The sequence below is a fragment of the Lissotriton vulgaris genome, chromosome 2_1 (assembly GCF_964263255.1).
Source record: "Lissotriton vulgaris chromosome 2_1, aLisVul1.2, whole genome shotgun sequence".
Classification (NCBI taxonomy): Eukaryota; Metazoa; Chordata; class Amphibia; order Caudata; family Salamandridae; genus Lissotriton; species Lissotriton vulgaris.
In genome coordinates, this window is record NC_141687.1 from 825,213,997 (window position 1) to 825,232,635 (window position 18,639).

Genomic DNA, 18,639 nt, shown 5'->3' on the forward strand with positions numbered 1-18,639 from the left:
TATGCGGGAGTGATGTCCATATTTCTTGCTAAAAAAAGTATATCCCTTTTTATCCCCCATCTTAATTCTCCAACCATCAACTAAGTTTATTTCTTGAATCATGGTTTCAAGTATAGCCATTGAGTTTAAGGGGGTAACATATTTTATTTTAGATATTCTATCCAAATCAGGTCTTTGAACTAAGTTAAAATCACCTCCAATAATCACTGGGCTGTTAGTTGGCAAAAGGGCGAGCACCAATTTAAATAACTCATCTGGGTTATCCTGTTTCGGACCATAATAACTAACACACACTATCGCCCTATTCTGAATCTTAATATTAGCCAATATCCATCTCCCAGAATTTTCTGTATGGTGACTTTCCAATTTAATATTTCTATTTGATCTTATAATTATAGCTATTCCTCTTGTACTACCCCTCTGATTGAACAGACAACATCCTGAACCCAAGACCATTTTTTAAACATAGTCAAGCATTCCCTTTTTTCTAAGTGGGTCTCCGGTAATAGAATAACATTAGCCTCAGATTTCTTAAGAGATTCCATGATACTGGCCAGTTTTCTCATAGATCTCATCCCAGTCACATTCCATGAGGTGAGGTGCACCAAGTTCTTATGTATTTATTCAGTTAAAAAAACTCCCTCCTAATCTAAAACATGAAAAACCATTGACTCCACTTTGATAAGGAAGGCCAAGAAAAACAAATATTTTGTCAAAAAAATAGAGATAATATATGGCAGATTAAGGACACTATTTTTTCTTTTTTTCTTCCACATGCTCCCAACACCCTGTGACCACTCCCCCCTCCTGCCCCGAGGAACCCCCCAATTGATCTCTTACGGCGCTAGCGCCTTCAAGATACCCCTATGCTAACGAGACGAGTCCAGGTGCCAAAACCCTACCTTGACTCTGCATAACCCCTATACCCCAAACATAGATAGTGCTTTCGTGGTATCGTATTGTCGTAACAAAAGAAATTCATACAATATGTATCCTGATATAGAGTGTAAGAAGCCAATCACCCTTTATGTTGAACTAAATAAGTTCCCCCTATTCCTCTAAGACTTCTTATTACTACCAGCCTCCATATCGTGCTATTTACAAATTATTTACAAGTTATATATCTTTGGCCTAAACTGATGTAGATCCAAGTTCTATTCGGATCCTCCCATCTGCTTTAAAAGGGCATCTACTTCCTCCGGCTCTCGAATGTTATATATTTTATTCTGCCACATGATCTTCAACATGGCGGGGAATTTCATATGCACTTGCCCACCCCTGGACCGGAGTTTGTTCCTTTTTAAGCCTAAGAGCCACTGCCTGCCCATATCAGATAGTATTAAATAGGTAGAGTCCCCGTACGTCAATGACCGTTCTTTTAATGCCCGGGCTAAGACAAGCTCCTGGATTGAATAGGTGAGAAAATAAACTAATATCTTCCTCTGGGCTTTCCTCCCTGTCTGTACCCTATACGGGTCTCTATGCACTCTCTGGATCTCTTTTCCCAAATCTATATCCGTTCTATCTGGAAATAGCTCCCCCAGCAACCTACAGACAAAACCTTTTATATCCACCACTTCTGCATTTTTGTTAATTCCCAGAAGGCGGATGCTATTTCGCCTGGCCTGGAGCTCGAGTCTTTCCATATCCTACTGTAGTGCCTTATTCCCTTGTTTGAGCCTCTCGATCTCTCTCAGATTGGTAGCAGTGGCCTTACCCAAGACCTTCACCTCCTCTTCCAGACTCTCCGTACATTTAGCTAATCATTATGGGCCCGATGTAGGTAGGGCATTACCGATCGGTATCGGCCGAAAATACCGATTTTTGGCCCTTACCGATCGGTAAACAGCCATCGCGATGTAGGGAACCAAAAACAGAACGAATCGGACAGAAAACCGATTCGGAATGAGTACCGAATGGGAAAGAATCCGATACGTACATACCGAAAATCGGATATGTAACGAATCGGAAAAACACCGATTCGGTTACAAAGACCGAATCGGTCCATGTACCGATTCGTTAGTGACACCGAATCGGAAAATCACCGATTCGGTCCTACTACCGATTCGTTAGTGACACCGAATCGGAAAATTACCGATTCGGTCCTACTACCGATTCGTTAGTGACACCGAATCGGAAAATCACCGATTCGGTCCTACTACCGATTCGTTAGTGACACCGAATCGGAAAATCACCGATTCGGTCCATGTACCGAATCGGAAAAAATACCGAATCGGACATGAGCCGAATCGGAAATCATGCCGATTCGTATGATTCTCCGATCGGGAAATTCCCCGATTCCGACAGTTGGGGAGATGTAGGGAGGCACAGAAACACCGAAATCGGCTCAAAATCGGTAGAATTCACTCGGTATTTACCATGGATTGCAATCAGGTGGTAACCAACTCCAACCCATATAAACAGTCCCAAAATGCATTGCAACTTGCAGGATGGCAGCTTTCTATGTCATTGCGAGGCGGCTACTGCTACAGCAGGAAGGACAGAGGGAATGGCTAAGAAATGAACAGGTCTACAGACAGAGGATAACCCTGTTCATGCTCACTGAGGCTGAGATCCTACAGAGATACAGGCTGGACTCTGACACCATACTTGAGCTCATCAGGGACCTTAAGCCATACTTGGACCACCACACCCCAAGGGCACACGCCATCCCTGCGCACGTCCAGGTGCTATGCAGCCTACACCTGGTAGCGTCTGGTAGCTATCAAAGTGGAGCAGCAGCAGCAGGAGGGGTGAGCCAGAGCAGCCTGTCAAGGTTCTTCCACATATTCCTTGACGCCATGATAGACAGGATGGACCAATACATCTCTTTCCCTGCAACCCACGCAGAACTGCTACAAACCAAAGCAGACTTCTACCAGATGGCGCAGTTTCCCCAAATCATCGGTTGCATAGATGGCACGCATATTCCGATTTGCCCACCAGCGGACACCGAATACATATACCGCAATCGGAAATCGGCACACACCATCAACGTGCAGGTGATCTGCAATGCCAAGTGCACCATCACAGACCTGGTAGCAAAATTTCCAGGGAGTACCCATGACTCCTATATATTCCAACAGAGCGGCATATATGCACGGCTGATGGCTGGCGACTTTGGAGAAGGATACCTCCTAGGTGAGCCACATCATCAGACCCCCATAACACATAGTAGGTAGGTGTAATACATGTATGCATGTGTCTAATGTGACCCCTTTCTCTTCCAGGCGACAGTGCATATGCCCTCCGCTCATTCATACTCACCCCCTACCTCAACCCCTCCACACCCAGCCAAAGGAGGTATAACCGGGCCCACATACGCACCAGGAATGTTGTTGAACGGACGTTTGGCATCTGGAAAAGTAGATTCAGATGCCTGCACAAGAGTGGAGGTGCAAGGCAGTATACCCCCATCACCTGCTGCAAGATCATAGCTGTATGTGCAATGTTACACAACCTTGCGGTCAAGAAGGGCACTGAGGTGGAGTTGTCTGACTACGAGGACTATGACGACGACGAAGCTGTGCCACTGACACAGCCAGCTGGGGTGTGTACGCCATGTGATGGCAGATACAGACGTGAGGAGATCACTGAGAACTATTTCTGACTGAGTACAGATGCAAAGACAGCTAAATGTTGCTTGGAAAATAAAATTTTTAATAGTGATTCACCACAGTTACATCACTGAAGTGCATCAAAAAATGGAGTCTGTAAAAACAAATAACGTCCAGGGTTCTGGTTTGCACATCCCCCCTTGCCAGCCTATTTTTTGGCCCGCTTTCCAGACCCACTGGGGTGTCCCTCGGCCCCCTCCGAATGGCCTGCAGCATCAGCGGATCGCCTGGTGCTCCTCCTTGGCTCTGATGCAGCGCTGGCCGGGCTGCTGCGGCTGCTGCTGTCTCCAGCATCACCCAGGTCCAGGGCAGGATTGGAGGCGGCGTTTGATATTAACATGGCCTCCATGGCCGTGGTGATCCTGGCCATCCCCCTGGTCAGCTCAGCCGTATGCTGACTGAGCACCGACTCCTGATTTGAGCTTCGATGGCACAGCTGTGCGGTCGCCGCTGCAAGGCGGGCCATGGCCCGGTTGAGCACCCGGGCATCCCTCCTGCGCGCAACCTCATGCTCCTCCTGCCTGGCAGAGGAGTGGGTGATGGCAGTGGTCAGCCTGCCCAACCCTGCTGCCACCTCCTTGTTGCTGTCCACAACAGCCTGGAACCCCTTCACCAACTCCCCCATCTGCAGGTTGTGCTGCAGGAGCTGGCGTTGGCAGGCCATGGTGGATCTGGCCTGTTGGCGCTGGATTTTGACCATCTGGCCCTCCAGGCCCAGGAACACACTGCCCTCCCGTGCTGGTGCAGCAGTGGTGGTGGTGGTGGTGGTGGCACGGCGTCTGGCACTGCTGCCTCCGGCCTGCTGAGTGGGCAGGGGTGCCACTGGTGGGGGTGTGGTGCTGGCCGGTCTCGGAGCCCCTGCTCCCAGGACAGGTAGGACGGGTGGCAAGGCCACGGTTGTGGCAGGTGCTGTTGTCGGCGGAATGGTCTGCCTTGTAGGGGAGTTTTCAGGTGAAAATTGCAAGGGGGGTGTGCTGGCCAGTACTGGGGAGTGCACTGCTTGGTAATCAATCACCAGGACTCCCTCCATTCCAAGCCCTGGGGTGTCTCCTTCCTCATCCTCATCCTCCTCCTCCTGGCCAGGCTGGCTGGTGCTCGGCCCTGCCACTGCAGTATTTGATGTTGAAGCTCCCTCTGCTGCCACAGTGGTGCCGCCTGATGGTGCCCCTAGGTACAAAGAAGCATTTGTAAACTGAGTGCCGATGTATTACAGTCAGTACAATTATGGCATTCCACATGTCCTTGCATCTCCTTACACCGTGTCACACTGTTTCCTGTCTTGTGATTCTGCACTGACATATTTGGCTAACTTCTGCTGACTACATGTACCATGATGCTTGTCTCTTGTATGTTGGTGACAGTACAGTGCTGGTGTTTGCCTATGCATTGTGTCTAATGGGGAGGTGTCTGGTAGGGTGTGTCATGATGCGCATGCTTCTTACCTGTAGCTGTGGCCATCGCAGTGCTGTCCAGGGTCCCGATCCCTACGATGCTCTCCCTCTCGATGGTGCTGGAGACAATTTCCTCCAGCTCGGTGAGGGGTGGTGCCGGGTTCTTGCCTCCTCCGGTGTGTCCAGCCTGCCTTTGGAGGTCGGCCAGCTTCCTCTTCGTGAGGCTGCGGAGGTCGTAGAACCTTTTCTTAAGTTCCTCAATGGACCTGGGGGTGACTCCAGCAGCATTGACCTTCTGGGCGATGTCGGCCCACAATCTCCTCTTGGTGCTGTCTGGCACGTTGAGGGACAGCTTGCCAAAGAGCTGGCGGTGCACCCTCACCACCTCCTCAACCAGCACCTGAAGTTCTGTGGTGGTGAATTTGGGCTTCCTCTTTTGGGAGGACTTCTGGCTTCCTGCCTGATCTGCCATTTCTCCTGCTCCTGCTCAGTCTGCAACCTCCTTCTCCCACTGCTGCTAACTGTGTGTTGGGCTCAGGCAGGCTTTCCAGAAACTTCTAGAAACTTCTTAATTGGCTGCACCTGCCAGGGTTGCCACTCCCTGTTTGGGTGGGGGAGGGGGAGCCACCTCATTGGCTGAATCGCCTATTGCCGAGTCGGCTTTTACCGAATCGGTAAAATCCGATTCGGTATTATCCGATTCGGTAAAAGCCGAATCGGTTCATGCAATGCATTCCTATGGGCTTTTTCGCCATGGGTCTATGATTGCCGATTCGGTTTTTACCGAATCGGCTTTTACCGAATCGGTATTCGCCGAATCGGAAATATCCGATTCGGTGGTAGCCGATTCGGTGTTTTCCGATTCGTTGTTGGCCGATTCAGTAATTTCCGATTCGGACCGAGCTGAATCGGAACGTACCGAATCTCATTACCGATGCCGACCGAATCGGTTTTCATTCGGTATTTTTTTCCTACATCTCGTTTTCCGATTTCAGAATACCGATTCGGCCCGCCTCGGTATTTTGAAATCGGAAAATCCCGTTTACCTACATCGGGCCCTTAATCTTCTGCTTGAGAATCTCTCCGCTATCTTGACTATCCTCTTGGTTACTTTTGGAAGTCTCAAATTTAGCTAAGATTTCTTGTCTCAAGCTATTTAACAAGTCTACCAAGTCTAGTCTGCCTGGGACCCCTGAGGCAGCTTCATCTCGAGAAGCATGTGTCGATGCAGGACTAGCAGCGTTGTTCAAAGTTACTCCATTTGCGTCGTTTTCAGACCTTATACCATTCTGGGATAACTCGAATGAGTTTTCCTGAGTGTCTGCGAGCGGAGAGAAACAATTCTCAAGCCTCAATGGGATACCGTGTGACACGGGGGATATCGTTTTCTCCCCTGGTTTTAGTAAGCTCTTATTCTCTCCCACAACCAGTTGTGAACCTGCAACCTGATCCATTATTTTAAAGTATGACCTGAGCGAAGGAGGTGGTTTAGGTAGTGACCGCACCTCTCTTGACCTACATTTTTTAATTTTAGCCTTTTTGGACTTTTTTTTAACAGGAGTCTTTGGAGTCACCGCCAAAGGGGATTAGTCAACTTTCTCTTCACCTATCGTCTTCTTTTCAGGAGCTGATCGAAGTAGATATCTACTCCTTTCTGGCAGAGACCTCCCTTCTTTAATGTTAATATTCTCACACCGAGGGCTTAGTTCATCCGGAGAAGCGTGGTCTGATATAGGTGCCCTAGCCCCACCGTCTTCTAAAATTATGGGGTGGTGTACATTAGAGATTAGGGCTCAGGGTGAGACTCGCTCTCCATCCACTCCTTTCCCCCTTTAATATGAATGTTAACCTTGTCCCTCTGCTGTAAAGGCACTGAGAGGGTGAGATTGACCTACGGAGCTTACAAACAAACAAATCCGGCAGTCCAGGCTCAACAGTTCCAGCCTTAAAATCTTTATTCCTCTCACCTTTTTATGCGCAAAATTGGCCCTACCGGCAGGCGAAAAGATACCGCTCTTACCCGCATAGAGTATTTTAGCTGTGCAGAATCGTCTCTAATACTCTGCCGCCCGACTCCAACTCCCTAGAGGGGCGGAGCCACGTCTCTCGATAGTAGGGGTAGGGAGACCAGTAACCAAGCCCATACGAGACCTTACCGATAACTGCTGCCAGTCTACAGACCTGTGAAGAGCCGCTGTCAGCACCGTTTTACCTCGATGTCCTCGTTGCGATTCTGTCACAGCTCGCAGCCCTCACTCTGCTCGCTCCACTTTACTGTATCAGAGCAACACTAGTCAGTCCGCCCTCATTCTCCGCCATTCCCTACTTCCATAGCGCTGGACTCCTCTCGCCTCACACAAGAGTTCTCCCGACTGGCGTCAGTCAGCTGCCATGTTTCCTGACCACGTGACACCGGCCTGTTCAACAGCTTTGCTTTGTTGATATTAAACAATAATTGATGTAAAAAATGTTAAGACAACACCAGGCATTGTTGTTGACGTCCGTGATTTGCCGAGCTCTGGGGCATCACAAAATTTGTTATTAAGTCCAAAATCCAAATATTTCAGGACATTTCTTCAAATGATTCCTGCTAATTTTACTGCATCCTGTGATCTTATTTTGGCAGCAAGAACTTCGGGTGTCAAATCGGATGAGAACACTATAAGTGACTCATTCTTTTTGTTAGACAAAACATATTCTGTCATTGTACATTCTCGGCAGAAATTCTTAATTTCCTTATTATGGATAAATACGGTTTCATCAATGTTGACCATTACTTATCTGAATTCACTGAGTGTGAACCTGTAGCCATCACTGAAGAGTGTTTTTTTAAAACTTCATTTGCTTTTTCAAAGAGTGCAAACTTAACTGAAGGCTAGCTGTTACGTTGCTTCTGGAGCTCATTGTACACTCATATTTTCAAATGTATGCACACAGGAAGTTAGGCCGCAAATACATTCACCTTGCTGTTTAGATCACCTACCCGGCTGAAAACCTCATCTTGAAAGAAACTAGCTGCAGATAAAAAAATGTTCACCTTTTGAGACTCACATACCCTATGTTTAGTTTTTTTATCAATCCCTTTGGCCCTTGTACTGGCTAAACTACAGATAACGCATTGAAGATGCTCTACTTTCTGATCAATTGTTGGAGGTGGAGAAGGGGTAGCCATCGATCTTCTAAGTGGATGGGCATTGGGTTTGGTTGTCGTTGCTTTCTCATAAGACTCAGATTCTGGTTATGATTCACTGGTTTCTGGTATTTTTTTTAGAAATATTTTCGAGGCTTTTTCCCAATTGTATACAACTTGTAACACTTGTTGTCACAATGATAAAATATTTGAGTATCTTCACCCGTCAGTTTCAATCTTTTGTGAACTTCGTCTTGCTGCATTTCTACAGCATCTCAAATTTTCTTCTGTCCAGCCATAGTTGCAGTTAGGTTTTATTTTGGATAAGTTTGGCATATGACACAATTTTCTTTATTGAGGTAGTCCTCAGATTTTGTAGTTAGCAACACTCTGTCAGAAGGTAAAGATCCTCTGCTACTACCTACTTCGCTCATGTTTATGAATGTGAATCAACAGAAAACCTGAAACAATAACAATATTGAAATAAATTACCAATATGATGGCTAAAACACATCATTATAGAGCCGCCATTTTAGAAAGTGACAGAAGGGTTGCTCTGAGGAGTTAGTTTTTGTCTCTATAAGACTACTTGATCTCCAAAACCTATGTTTTGTCACCACAATGTTGTATATAGGTCTCCTGGTTCCTGAAATATTACATCATCACTGCAACACATCTGCCATTTTTGTAAATATCGTACAGAATAATTAGGCCTGGATTAGCAATGTCTACCCAAGCTAAATTACTTCTCTAATTATACAAAAACACAAATCAAAAACGAAAATCTCTGGACAACAATTCTTTACAGGGATATATCAAGGGGACAGAACTATTAGCTTTCTGTGATATTTAGTTTCCTAGAGCAGAACTCTGTATGGTGTGAGATAGTTAGTATCCTCGAACAGAGCTCTATACAGATTATGATATTTAGTATCGTAGAGCAAAACTATGTATGGTGTGGGATATTTAGTATCATAGAAGAAAGCTGTATAAGGTATGAGATATTTAGTATCCCTTGATATTTAGTGACCTAGAAAAGAGCTCTGTTTAGTTTGAGATATTTAGTATCATAGAACAGAGCTTTATACAGATGAGATATTTATTATCCTGTGATATTTAGTGTCCTAGAGCAGAGCTCTGTAGAGTGTGAGAAGTTTAATATCCTATGATATTTAGTATCCTAGAGCAAAGCTCTGTAAAGTGTGAGTTATTTAGTATCCCATAGCAGAGATCCGTACAGTGTGAGGTATTTAGTATTCTAGAGCAGACTGTGTGAGATATTTAGTATCCTAGAGCGGCGCTCTTTGCAGTGTGAGGTATTATGTATCCCATGGAGAAGCTTAGTTCAGGGTGAATATTCTACATCCAAGGGCACTGCTCGATACAAAATAAGATACTCTGTATCGAGGGAAAGAACATCATACCTGTGTGGGACAGTCTCCCTCCCTGGACAGACCTTCGAGTCTTGCTGTTCCATGTTCAGTCTTTAGAATGGAGAAAAGACAATGAAATGTTGGCATGTTCTGTGACCACACACCCTAACTCTTATGGTAAGGTTCTCCCTCAGACATGATCTCGGTATGTTTAAACTTGAACACTATCATAATCTGTAGTGTGAAAGAGGTACGCTCAGCAATACGCTCACTCCTATAAAGGCACAGACACTCACACTGCTGGCCACTATAGTGAAGACCCTGATGTCAGGCAGGCCAATGTATTCTGTTGCAATTGAACCTTCTCAAGATACTCACTTGGGCACATACCCTGTATTCATGAAGAGTGGCACACTTTGTAGTAGTGGAGACAGTCATTGACACCACAGACATGCTCATTCGCACACTCGCCTGCACCTGAGAATCCTCAGGAACACACGTTTTTGCACTCTTTGTGGTAATTTAGTCTTCCTCTGCAACACATTAATCCACACCGTATGGAGACTTATGCAGTAACACGGTCGCCACATTCCCTGTACACTAGCAGGCCCCCTCCGGAACACACTCATCCACAGGCTTCTAAAAAGTCAAGAAATCTCAGGATCCCTGCCATTCACTCTACAGAGGCTGTTAGGTGAGACCTGTAATGCAGCAAGTACCAGAGATACATCTTAGACTGATGTAATTACTGCTACAAACAACGTGCATATTGAAAACATTACCTCCCTACATTTCAAACCTATGCGACTTGGTTAGAAGAAAAGGGTAAATATAAATAAACTGATAAAAATGCACTATCGCGAGATTCAGATCTTGACCGAAGGGGCGTGTTTCCAGATGATTTCGGACCCACTTCACAGGAGAAACAGCCTGAAGATAAGAATATAGTGTAGATGTTTAACATGCTGCAATGGCATTGTCACACATTGTGGTCATTTTATCATTTATAGTAGATGCTATCTCAGTAACACATTTCCCCACCATCTCCATCAAAATGTCGCCTTCCACCCTTTCTTTGGCGTGTGCCTCCTTCTCCAGTTCTACCTCTGAATAATATTCGCTCTCCTCCTGGTTTGAGTGTGGCTACGAGGGACCGACCCAAGGGCGATGAGGCTGACTGCTTCTCCAGCCAGGAAGACAGATATGTTTTCCTGCGCCCACACTCGCTATGTTTCCATCTTATTTTATGGCTTCAGGCTGAGACTGGTGACAGGTGACTTGCCCATTCGGCCCACTGCACACAGCTGTCAGAAAGAATCAGAGCCATGCCTTTTTTGTTACCGAGATGTCGACGCAATATCTAAAACATTCATGTGCAGAAATGAGAGCAAAATGCCTGAACGATCGCGGCTTAGGCATCTGCGTGCCTCTTCCAAACAAAGTCAGCCCTCCACAAGCTATCACTGAGTATAATCACTGAGACCTCTCTGCACCTGACCACCACAAATACGCTTCAGTGTTCAGGGGCAGCCATTTTGTTGCTTCTCTCTCATGTTAAGTTCCTAATTTCTCAGTATGGCTTTTCCTCAGAATCATATCTTACTCTATTATGCACTATTGGATCCTCATTGAATCCTTCACTGTTATTTATGATAATAATATTTTTTTTTAGATTAAAATCATTGCATACAGTGCCGGACGCCATAGAGGACAAACATAATAAAACCATTGCAATCTACACCAAAACTCCATACAAAAAAGGTTAAAACTAAATTAATAAATAATCTTGCACAGGTTAAAATTTACTTTTTGCTTTGGGCAGGGAGTGGCGAATTTGGTAAGTTGGCAGATCAAAATTGCCTCCATAGGATTGAAACATGCGATGACAGACAGACGCAAGAGCGAGTGCCCCATTGATTAAAGGGCAACCCTTAAAAGGGTTCACCTTTCCCTTAGGAATACACGACAAATACAGACTAAGTGGATAAGATCCTCCGGAGCCTGTCCCCATAACCGACAGGAGGTTGAATATTCAATCCGAAGCCAAGGCAAAGTGTACAAAAGAGAGAGGAGATGACCAAAGTGATACCTCATGATTTTTTGCTTTAAATACATCAATCAACCAACCTCTAGATGATATTGTGGTTTAAAGGGTGTGTAAGTGTTCAATAACACCTCAGTGTGAGATTTGTTTCTTCTTTTTTTGGGGGGGGAGTTTTATATAGTGCTAACTAGACTCGGAGGTATCAGAGCGCTTTACATGAGCACCAGTTACGTTACATATCGACACATATTCATTTTTGTTAGGCACGGGGAGATTAAGTGATTTGCCCAGAAACACAGAATGCTGAGCGTCCCTGCCAAGACTCGAACCCGGTGCCCCACCTCCGAGGTCGACCGCCCTAGCCGTTTGGCAGCATTCTCTTCTCTCCTCGAGATCTGTTCACTAGAACTACCTTGTCCGCTGCTGCCAAGCTTTTCTTGATTCTGCAATTAATTGATTTGTTAGGGACACCATAAAGCATTGGTAGATGTAAAGGACACTATGAGGCGTTGGTACCTCCCAGAATTATGGTACACCAAGGGCATATATGGCAAAGTCAGACAATTATCTATTGCCAGTTTGTTTTTATTAGTCTAAACTATTTCTGCAAAAACGGCCCTGTAACAAAAACGTCCCCCAGGGACCCAAAACCGACTCCCACCCGTGCGGCGCACCGGGGGATTGCACGGTGCCTGCTATGGCCAGTCCAGCCCTGGTTTGGACACTGGCTCAATGTGCACAAAGTCTTGTTAAGTTTCTTTGCTGAAAAACAAGTGTCTAATATTTTTTCCACCTTGGCCCTAGTGATTCTGTTACAGATCTAGTGAGCCTGGGCCTTTTTTTTGGACGTGTATAGCTTCCTGTTGAGGTATACACCAGAGGTGATCTTAGGATATTAAGATGTTGTCACAAAAATAATTATAAACCAAGTTCATTCTGAAGTCCACCTATAACTAGGATATTGGATTGTGCTTGTTTGTATTTGTTCCTCGTGATCAGCGAGATTATTTCCTTGTAAGTTCTGGTTTTGACCTGCTTGTATGGTATATTTAGACATTGATAATTAGTAATGGGTCTTTATTTCTGAGTGTCAGCTAATTAACTTCACCATCAGCATATTTTGATCATTCTCCAACACACATTCACTTTCTGTTTTTAGAGCTGCCTTCGGGCGGCTATACTTTTTGGTCTTGACCTCCAATTTGAAAAAGCCAAAAGAGGATGTAGCCTTACGGCTAGAGCGGTCGACCTCGAAGCTGGGGAACTGGGTTCGAGTCTCGGCAACGACGCTCAACATCTTGTGATTCTGGGCAAATCACTTAATCTCCCCATGCCTGACAAAAATGAATGTGTCCATCTGTAAAGAAACTGGTGCTCATGTAAGGCACTCTGATACCCGATGTCTCGGGTCTAGCTCGCACTACGTAAAACTCTTTTTAAAAAAAGACCTCTAGTGGTAAAGGGAGTGTAGACCATGTGTCTTGCAGGAATACTACTTTGAAGGCCCTCAAGTAGTTTACTACGTCTGCATCATCAATTCTGTTGGGCGGGCCACCTATGCTGCAGGATCAGAAACACGTGCTATCAATTTTGTTGGGCAGGCCACCGATGTTCCAAGAGCAGACAGAAACACGTGTATACACTTTATGTGTATCTTATATCATTGCTTGCCTTTCACCAAACCTCATACCACTTTGAAGCCTTAGTATCTTTTATCAAATGGCATTGTGTGCGTGTGTGAAACTTGGCACCTAGATGTACACAGAACAAATATCAGACATAGAAAACATGGGAAATATCACTGAGGTATCTGCTTAGCGAAAGAACAACAGACTGCCACCAATAGGACTAACATAATAAGGCTCCATTCAACTTATCAACGTGGCACATGAAAAGACAATGTAAAACTGAAACCTCTTTAGCAACCCACAATTTTAAGCCAACTATGAATAGTTCCATACAATTTAGTTGCTTTATCTAAACCAAAGGAGATAAGCATACCACTCAAAACATTAGCAAACAAACTATATTCCAAAAGTCATACACATTGAAATGTAAATAAATTAAACAAAAAGTTGGCTGTTATTTCAACATCTAAAAGTAACATTTCACAGAGCACACTGGGTCTGATTCACAAAGGTAAACATAAAAGTTTGTGTAGGTTTACATTACAATTTTTTGCAACTCACAAACACATTGTACAAGTAGTTTCTTTACGACTGTCCGCAGTGAGTCCCAAGCCATGAAGATGCTATTCGTAAAAATCCTTTGTTTATTTTAGAAAAATCACGAAAGTGTACATTTATGTTAGTGAATCAGGCCCACAGTAAAGATTGATAACGCCTCATTAACGGGCTGGGATGCCTATTGTTGGATTGGAAGTGAGACACCCGACAGACACCCTATAGCTGCAAAGAAATTCAAGTTAGAGAACTAACTTATTCCAGCAAAAAAAAGATTGGTTCGATTTCCAGCCCCTAACACAGCACCCACTGCCCCGCAGCCAGGCCATATCTGAACCTTTAAATTACAGAAACATTCCAGTCCATAAAGAAAACTCCTAAACCATACAGCAGACTTAAAGAATGCATCTTCCTTGTAGCAGAACTGACAATGTCGGCAGACTCGAAGGACCAGGCAAACATTGTTACTTACATTGACAGCTAAGGAGGCTATTGGTGCATCAACTCAGAACTAATCGGAAGACAATACAGCCCCTTATATTCAAGTCTACCCTCACCATACCATAAGACAATCACAAACATCTAGTTATAAAATAGCAATGTTGCACATTCACATTAACTGAAACTGTCACTTATAGATTAACTTTAATGGAAAAAAGAATATGCGCAGAAAGTGAAAATGGCTGAACCTGCAAGACAAATAAAAAAAGAGTCAAGCATATTCGGGATTGCAGGAAGTTTCAAAGTTTCAAGAGGAGATGTGCTCCTCCTGGTTACATTGGGGGGAGATCCTCCGCTGAGAGGGTTTCTACCCTGCAAATGACTAGCTCTAAGAGAACTCTAAACACTGTGACACTAGAACCCCATAACTACGTGGAAAACCTACACTATTACTAGTGTGAACTGCTATTTACGTGCTAGCCCTTTCTTGCTAAGCCTCCTGCCAGGTAGCAGATACTGGACGCGCCAGAGTGGGTGTGCTCTGGAAAGTTTGGGTAAATCCACAAACATGCAAGTAGGTGGGTTGTCACCACCATGTCCATGCCCCATTGACATCCTAAAACTGGTCAGAGATTAACTTTTGCCAAGGGAAGAAGTAAATCTGACTCCAGGGTAAAAAAGAACATGGAGCAAACCCAAATGTACAATTTCACATGTGAAAAGCCATTCACATGCACATTTGGAAAACACGTTTTTAACTGTTCCGACGTCTTGGGACTGGCCTTAAACTTACCAATAGCTGAAATGTAATATCCAGAATCTGTAAGAGATTTCTTATAAAATGAAAGTAAAAAGTTGAACCATTACTCCATACTTGAGTAACATTGTGCTTGAGTAAATCAATATATAATTACAGATTCACCTTCTGTAACTTGCTTGCACTTGTGAAGAATGCCATTTGCACAAGTAACATTGACTTACATTAATCAACTGATCACCAGATATGTTCCCTCCCGTAACCTTCGGTCACTCCATCTAGGCCTTCTCCAGACCCCTTTTTTCAAACTCAAACGTTCTGGTGGACGAAGATTTGCAACATTAGCCCCCTGCTTATGGAACACCTTTCCCCTGGAAATTCGGTCCTGCCAAGACCTCTTACCTTTCCGGAAAGCATTGAAGACCTGGCTCTTTAGACAAGCTTTTTAATCTACCTTTTCTACCTCTGATTGTGTTACTGTCAATTTAGCGCCAAGAAACTAATCAGTGTTAGTGCGCTCAATAAATGATTTAATAACATAACATAACATAACTTACGCATGCAGAGGGTTTTGCGAATGAGCCCAGTGAGAATAAATAAAGCTTTGGAATAAAGAGACATGAGCTTTATTAGTGTTAGAGAGAAGAACTCTCCATAAACTAAAGTAGGAAGAGATTGAGTAACAAGACAAAGAGATGCTTATGGACATGGCTGTTTAAAGGTTTGGAAAACACACAATAAAATCATCTGTATGCTCTGCTCTTCAGATCACACCTCTCTCCATGACTGCCACAGAAGGCACAACGCACTGCACTTTGAAATACTGCCCTCCTGGGCATATTACACTGCATTCGCCAAGTCCTGCCATGCAGAGCATACCACTCTGCACACTGTTCAGCTATTCTTCCATCGAAGGCACACACCCATCTGCAGAATTAACCATCTACCCATTGCAAGCCTGTTGTCCATTGCACGTGGCCTACATGCATTCCGCCCAGATTGATTTCAGCTTTGGTTGTCCTTCTTCTTCCCAGACATGCCAGGTTTTGTTTCCTGTCTCTGCACCGGCAGTTCTCTGCTGGGACTGGTATACTCCATTCTATGGATTAGTCACTGTGTTATGTTAAGCATCCTTCAGTGACCAGGGACTGGTGCTGAATTGTTGCAGTGCATGTGATTTGGGGTTTGGTGTACATTCCTGTTTTGGAAGTCTGGCTTGGAAATCCAGGGCACAGGCACAATTGAATCTTATGGGAAGGCCAAGAACCGGTTCTCCTTTGTACAGGCACCACGCCCTGTACAAGGGCCTATACATGGATGAGGAGAGCAGGCAGTGCTCATCTTACTCAGTCGTCACAGATTCTGTACTTGTATGTACACATCCCAAGTAAAATATTTCACACATCTTCCCAACCAGCTGTCCAGGGTGTCAGGAGGAACTATAGTATTTACAGGCAAGAACCCACATGTATCACAGGCTTGCTGACTAAGAACAGACAATATACACAGGCAAATGATACGTGCAGTAAGCATAGGCGTGTATTCTAGAAACATCTACCCCATACAATTGTATATGCTCCAGAGCTGGACACTGCACTCCAGTATATGGAAAGAATATGTTATACCCTACTTACTTGTATAACATGTACTCTAGCCCTGCTGCCTCTAGCTGCTCAGCCAGAGTGTGAGGTGGTCTTAGAATGTTGGTGTGCCTGTGATGCGTGGAATGCCTGGGTGTCTGAGTGGGATGAATGTTGGCAGTTAGAGATGGGCTGAGCAGCTAGGCAGGCTGCTCCTGGTGGGGCTGGTACCACACTAGGCTGGCTGGAGTCAAGACAGATGTAACCTGAACTGAAGACTTATTAAAGAAGACCTAAATATACATCCTGGCTCCTGGTGTCTTTCTAAATAGGACACAACATAATTTTGGCGACAAGGTGTAGGGTATAACAGAATATTAAAAAATACAAATATAGTGGCAGAGTACACAACAAACATATACTCGAGTGACAAGTAGTATGCAAGACTCACACTCTACGCAAGAAAATACAGTACGGGAGACAGTGCAAACGTACATATACATCATGATGGACAGAACTCACATGCATATTCTATGAAAAGCTATTGTACATACGCATAAAAGTATTCTCACACATACCCCAGGTTTGGGCATCAATACATCAATATATATCAGGGTAATTAGTGCTCATTGCCATACAGAGTCCAGTTCCAGTTCTAATTTAATACTTATTCCAGAACTCTTGAAATTGGCTATGAATAACCTGCAAGTTTCCAATTCTTTCACTTTGGTTTCCTGTTCCACGTCATTTTCTGTCTCCAGATTTCCATGCAACAAGTGATTGCTCAGATAGCTTGAAATGTGTATCTGGCCTTGTCTGTGCCGGGAGGGGCAGAGTTCACTGCTTTCCCCGAGACTGTGCATGATCTCCTGTGTTTAACACTGCATGTGCTTCTGTTTTCCAGGCCTACGCCATTCAGGGACAGTACGCCATTCCACATCCAGATGTGAGTTCACCCTCGCTTATCTTCTCCCCACTCGCCTCTCTCTGTCTCTTGTCATCTGCATGCTGCCGGCCTCTCTGGCCCATATTAATATTAGCACTAATATTAATACCCAGGATGTAAATAGCGTCACCTTTAATACCTTGAATAGTGTTACAACCTGTTATCTATGGGCTTTCCAAGTGTGGGGGGCTTGGCCTGGCTGACACCATCTTCCATGGTTTGTGCTGCTCATTGATGGAGGTGGGTCCTGGAGGGACAGTCTCCCTTGAGGTGTCTTGTTGCCACCCTCTGCTGCGGGAATGGGTTTTTTAGGAGGCAGTGCTCCTTTCTGAAGGTATGTACAGGCCCCTGGCTGAAGGTTAGTTGGAGCCCTCCTGTGGACCTTAGACTGAACTGTGTGGTGGAGATGAGGTTTAGTTTACATCTCCTCGTTCTTGCGCTGTCCCTTGTTTCAGGCGCAGATGCTTATAGGTGCAAACTCAAGCTACTTCCTGAAGGTTATGTTGTCCTGTCGGTGGTGATGAACATTTTAGGTGCAGTGCCCTTTTACTGTGTATGTTCCAACCTGTGTCTCGGCTTTGCATGATGCAACCTTCATCTCATGGTGTTTGATGCCTCCGCTTATGGTGAAGCTGGGCTTTATCTTCCTTCGTATGTGCCTGCCCCGGTTCTGTGAAGCAAAGTTGACTTCATAAGAACAAATTTCTGGTTCTTACGATTTGCCTAATGGTGTACAAGGTCTCAAAGTTTGTTGCCTTGCAGGATCGTGAAGTTAGCATTAAACCCTCACAATGATCATGATTGTTGTAAAGATTGCTAAGCTTGGACGCAACAACAAACAGAAATCTTGTGCGCAAAGTAGGTTTGTATGACAAAACACTAAATACATTCTTCATGCCAGCATTCTTTCTCCAGCGAAGTAGGGTGAGGCTGGAAACATTGGCAAACTTCACAACTTCCCAAGCTGAGGCATACATTCCACAGTATTCACCTGACTGGGTTTATAATGTCCCTTGCATGAGTTGAGATGTGCCTTATATAGAGTCATCAGTACGGTCTTCACCACCTCTCCAACTTTCTGAGAGGTCCCGTAATGTTTATCAGTTCTGGAAGTCTTGGTCTGTGGTGACCATGCCCTGAAGTAGGTGGGTGTGGTCAATAGTTGCTTGTAGCAACA

At 44.8% G+C, this 18,639-nt stretch overlaps 1 protein-coding gene across 3 annotated transcripts in view; it reads left to right on the forward strand.

Annotated features, from left to right (window-relative positions):
* PCBP3 (poly(rC) binding protein 3) overlaps positions 1-18,639 on the forward strand; it is a 118,181-nt gene that overhangs the window by 51,813 nt on the left and 47,729 nt on the right. For all 3 annotated transcript variants that reach the window (XM_086958707.1, XM_086958705.1, XM_086958706.1), the window contains one exon: positions 17,421-17,462. In XM_086958707.1, the coding sequence (XP_086814833.1) occupies positions 17,421-17,462 (42 nt within the window). The remainder of the gene's footprint in view (positions 1-17,420; positions 17,463-18,639) is intronic.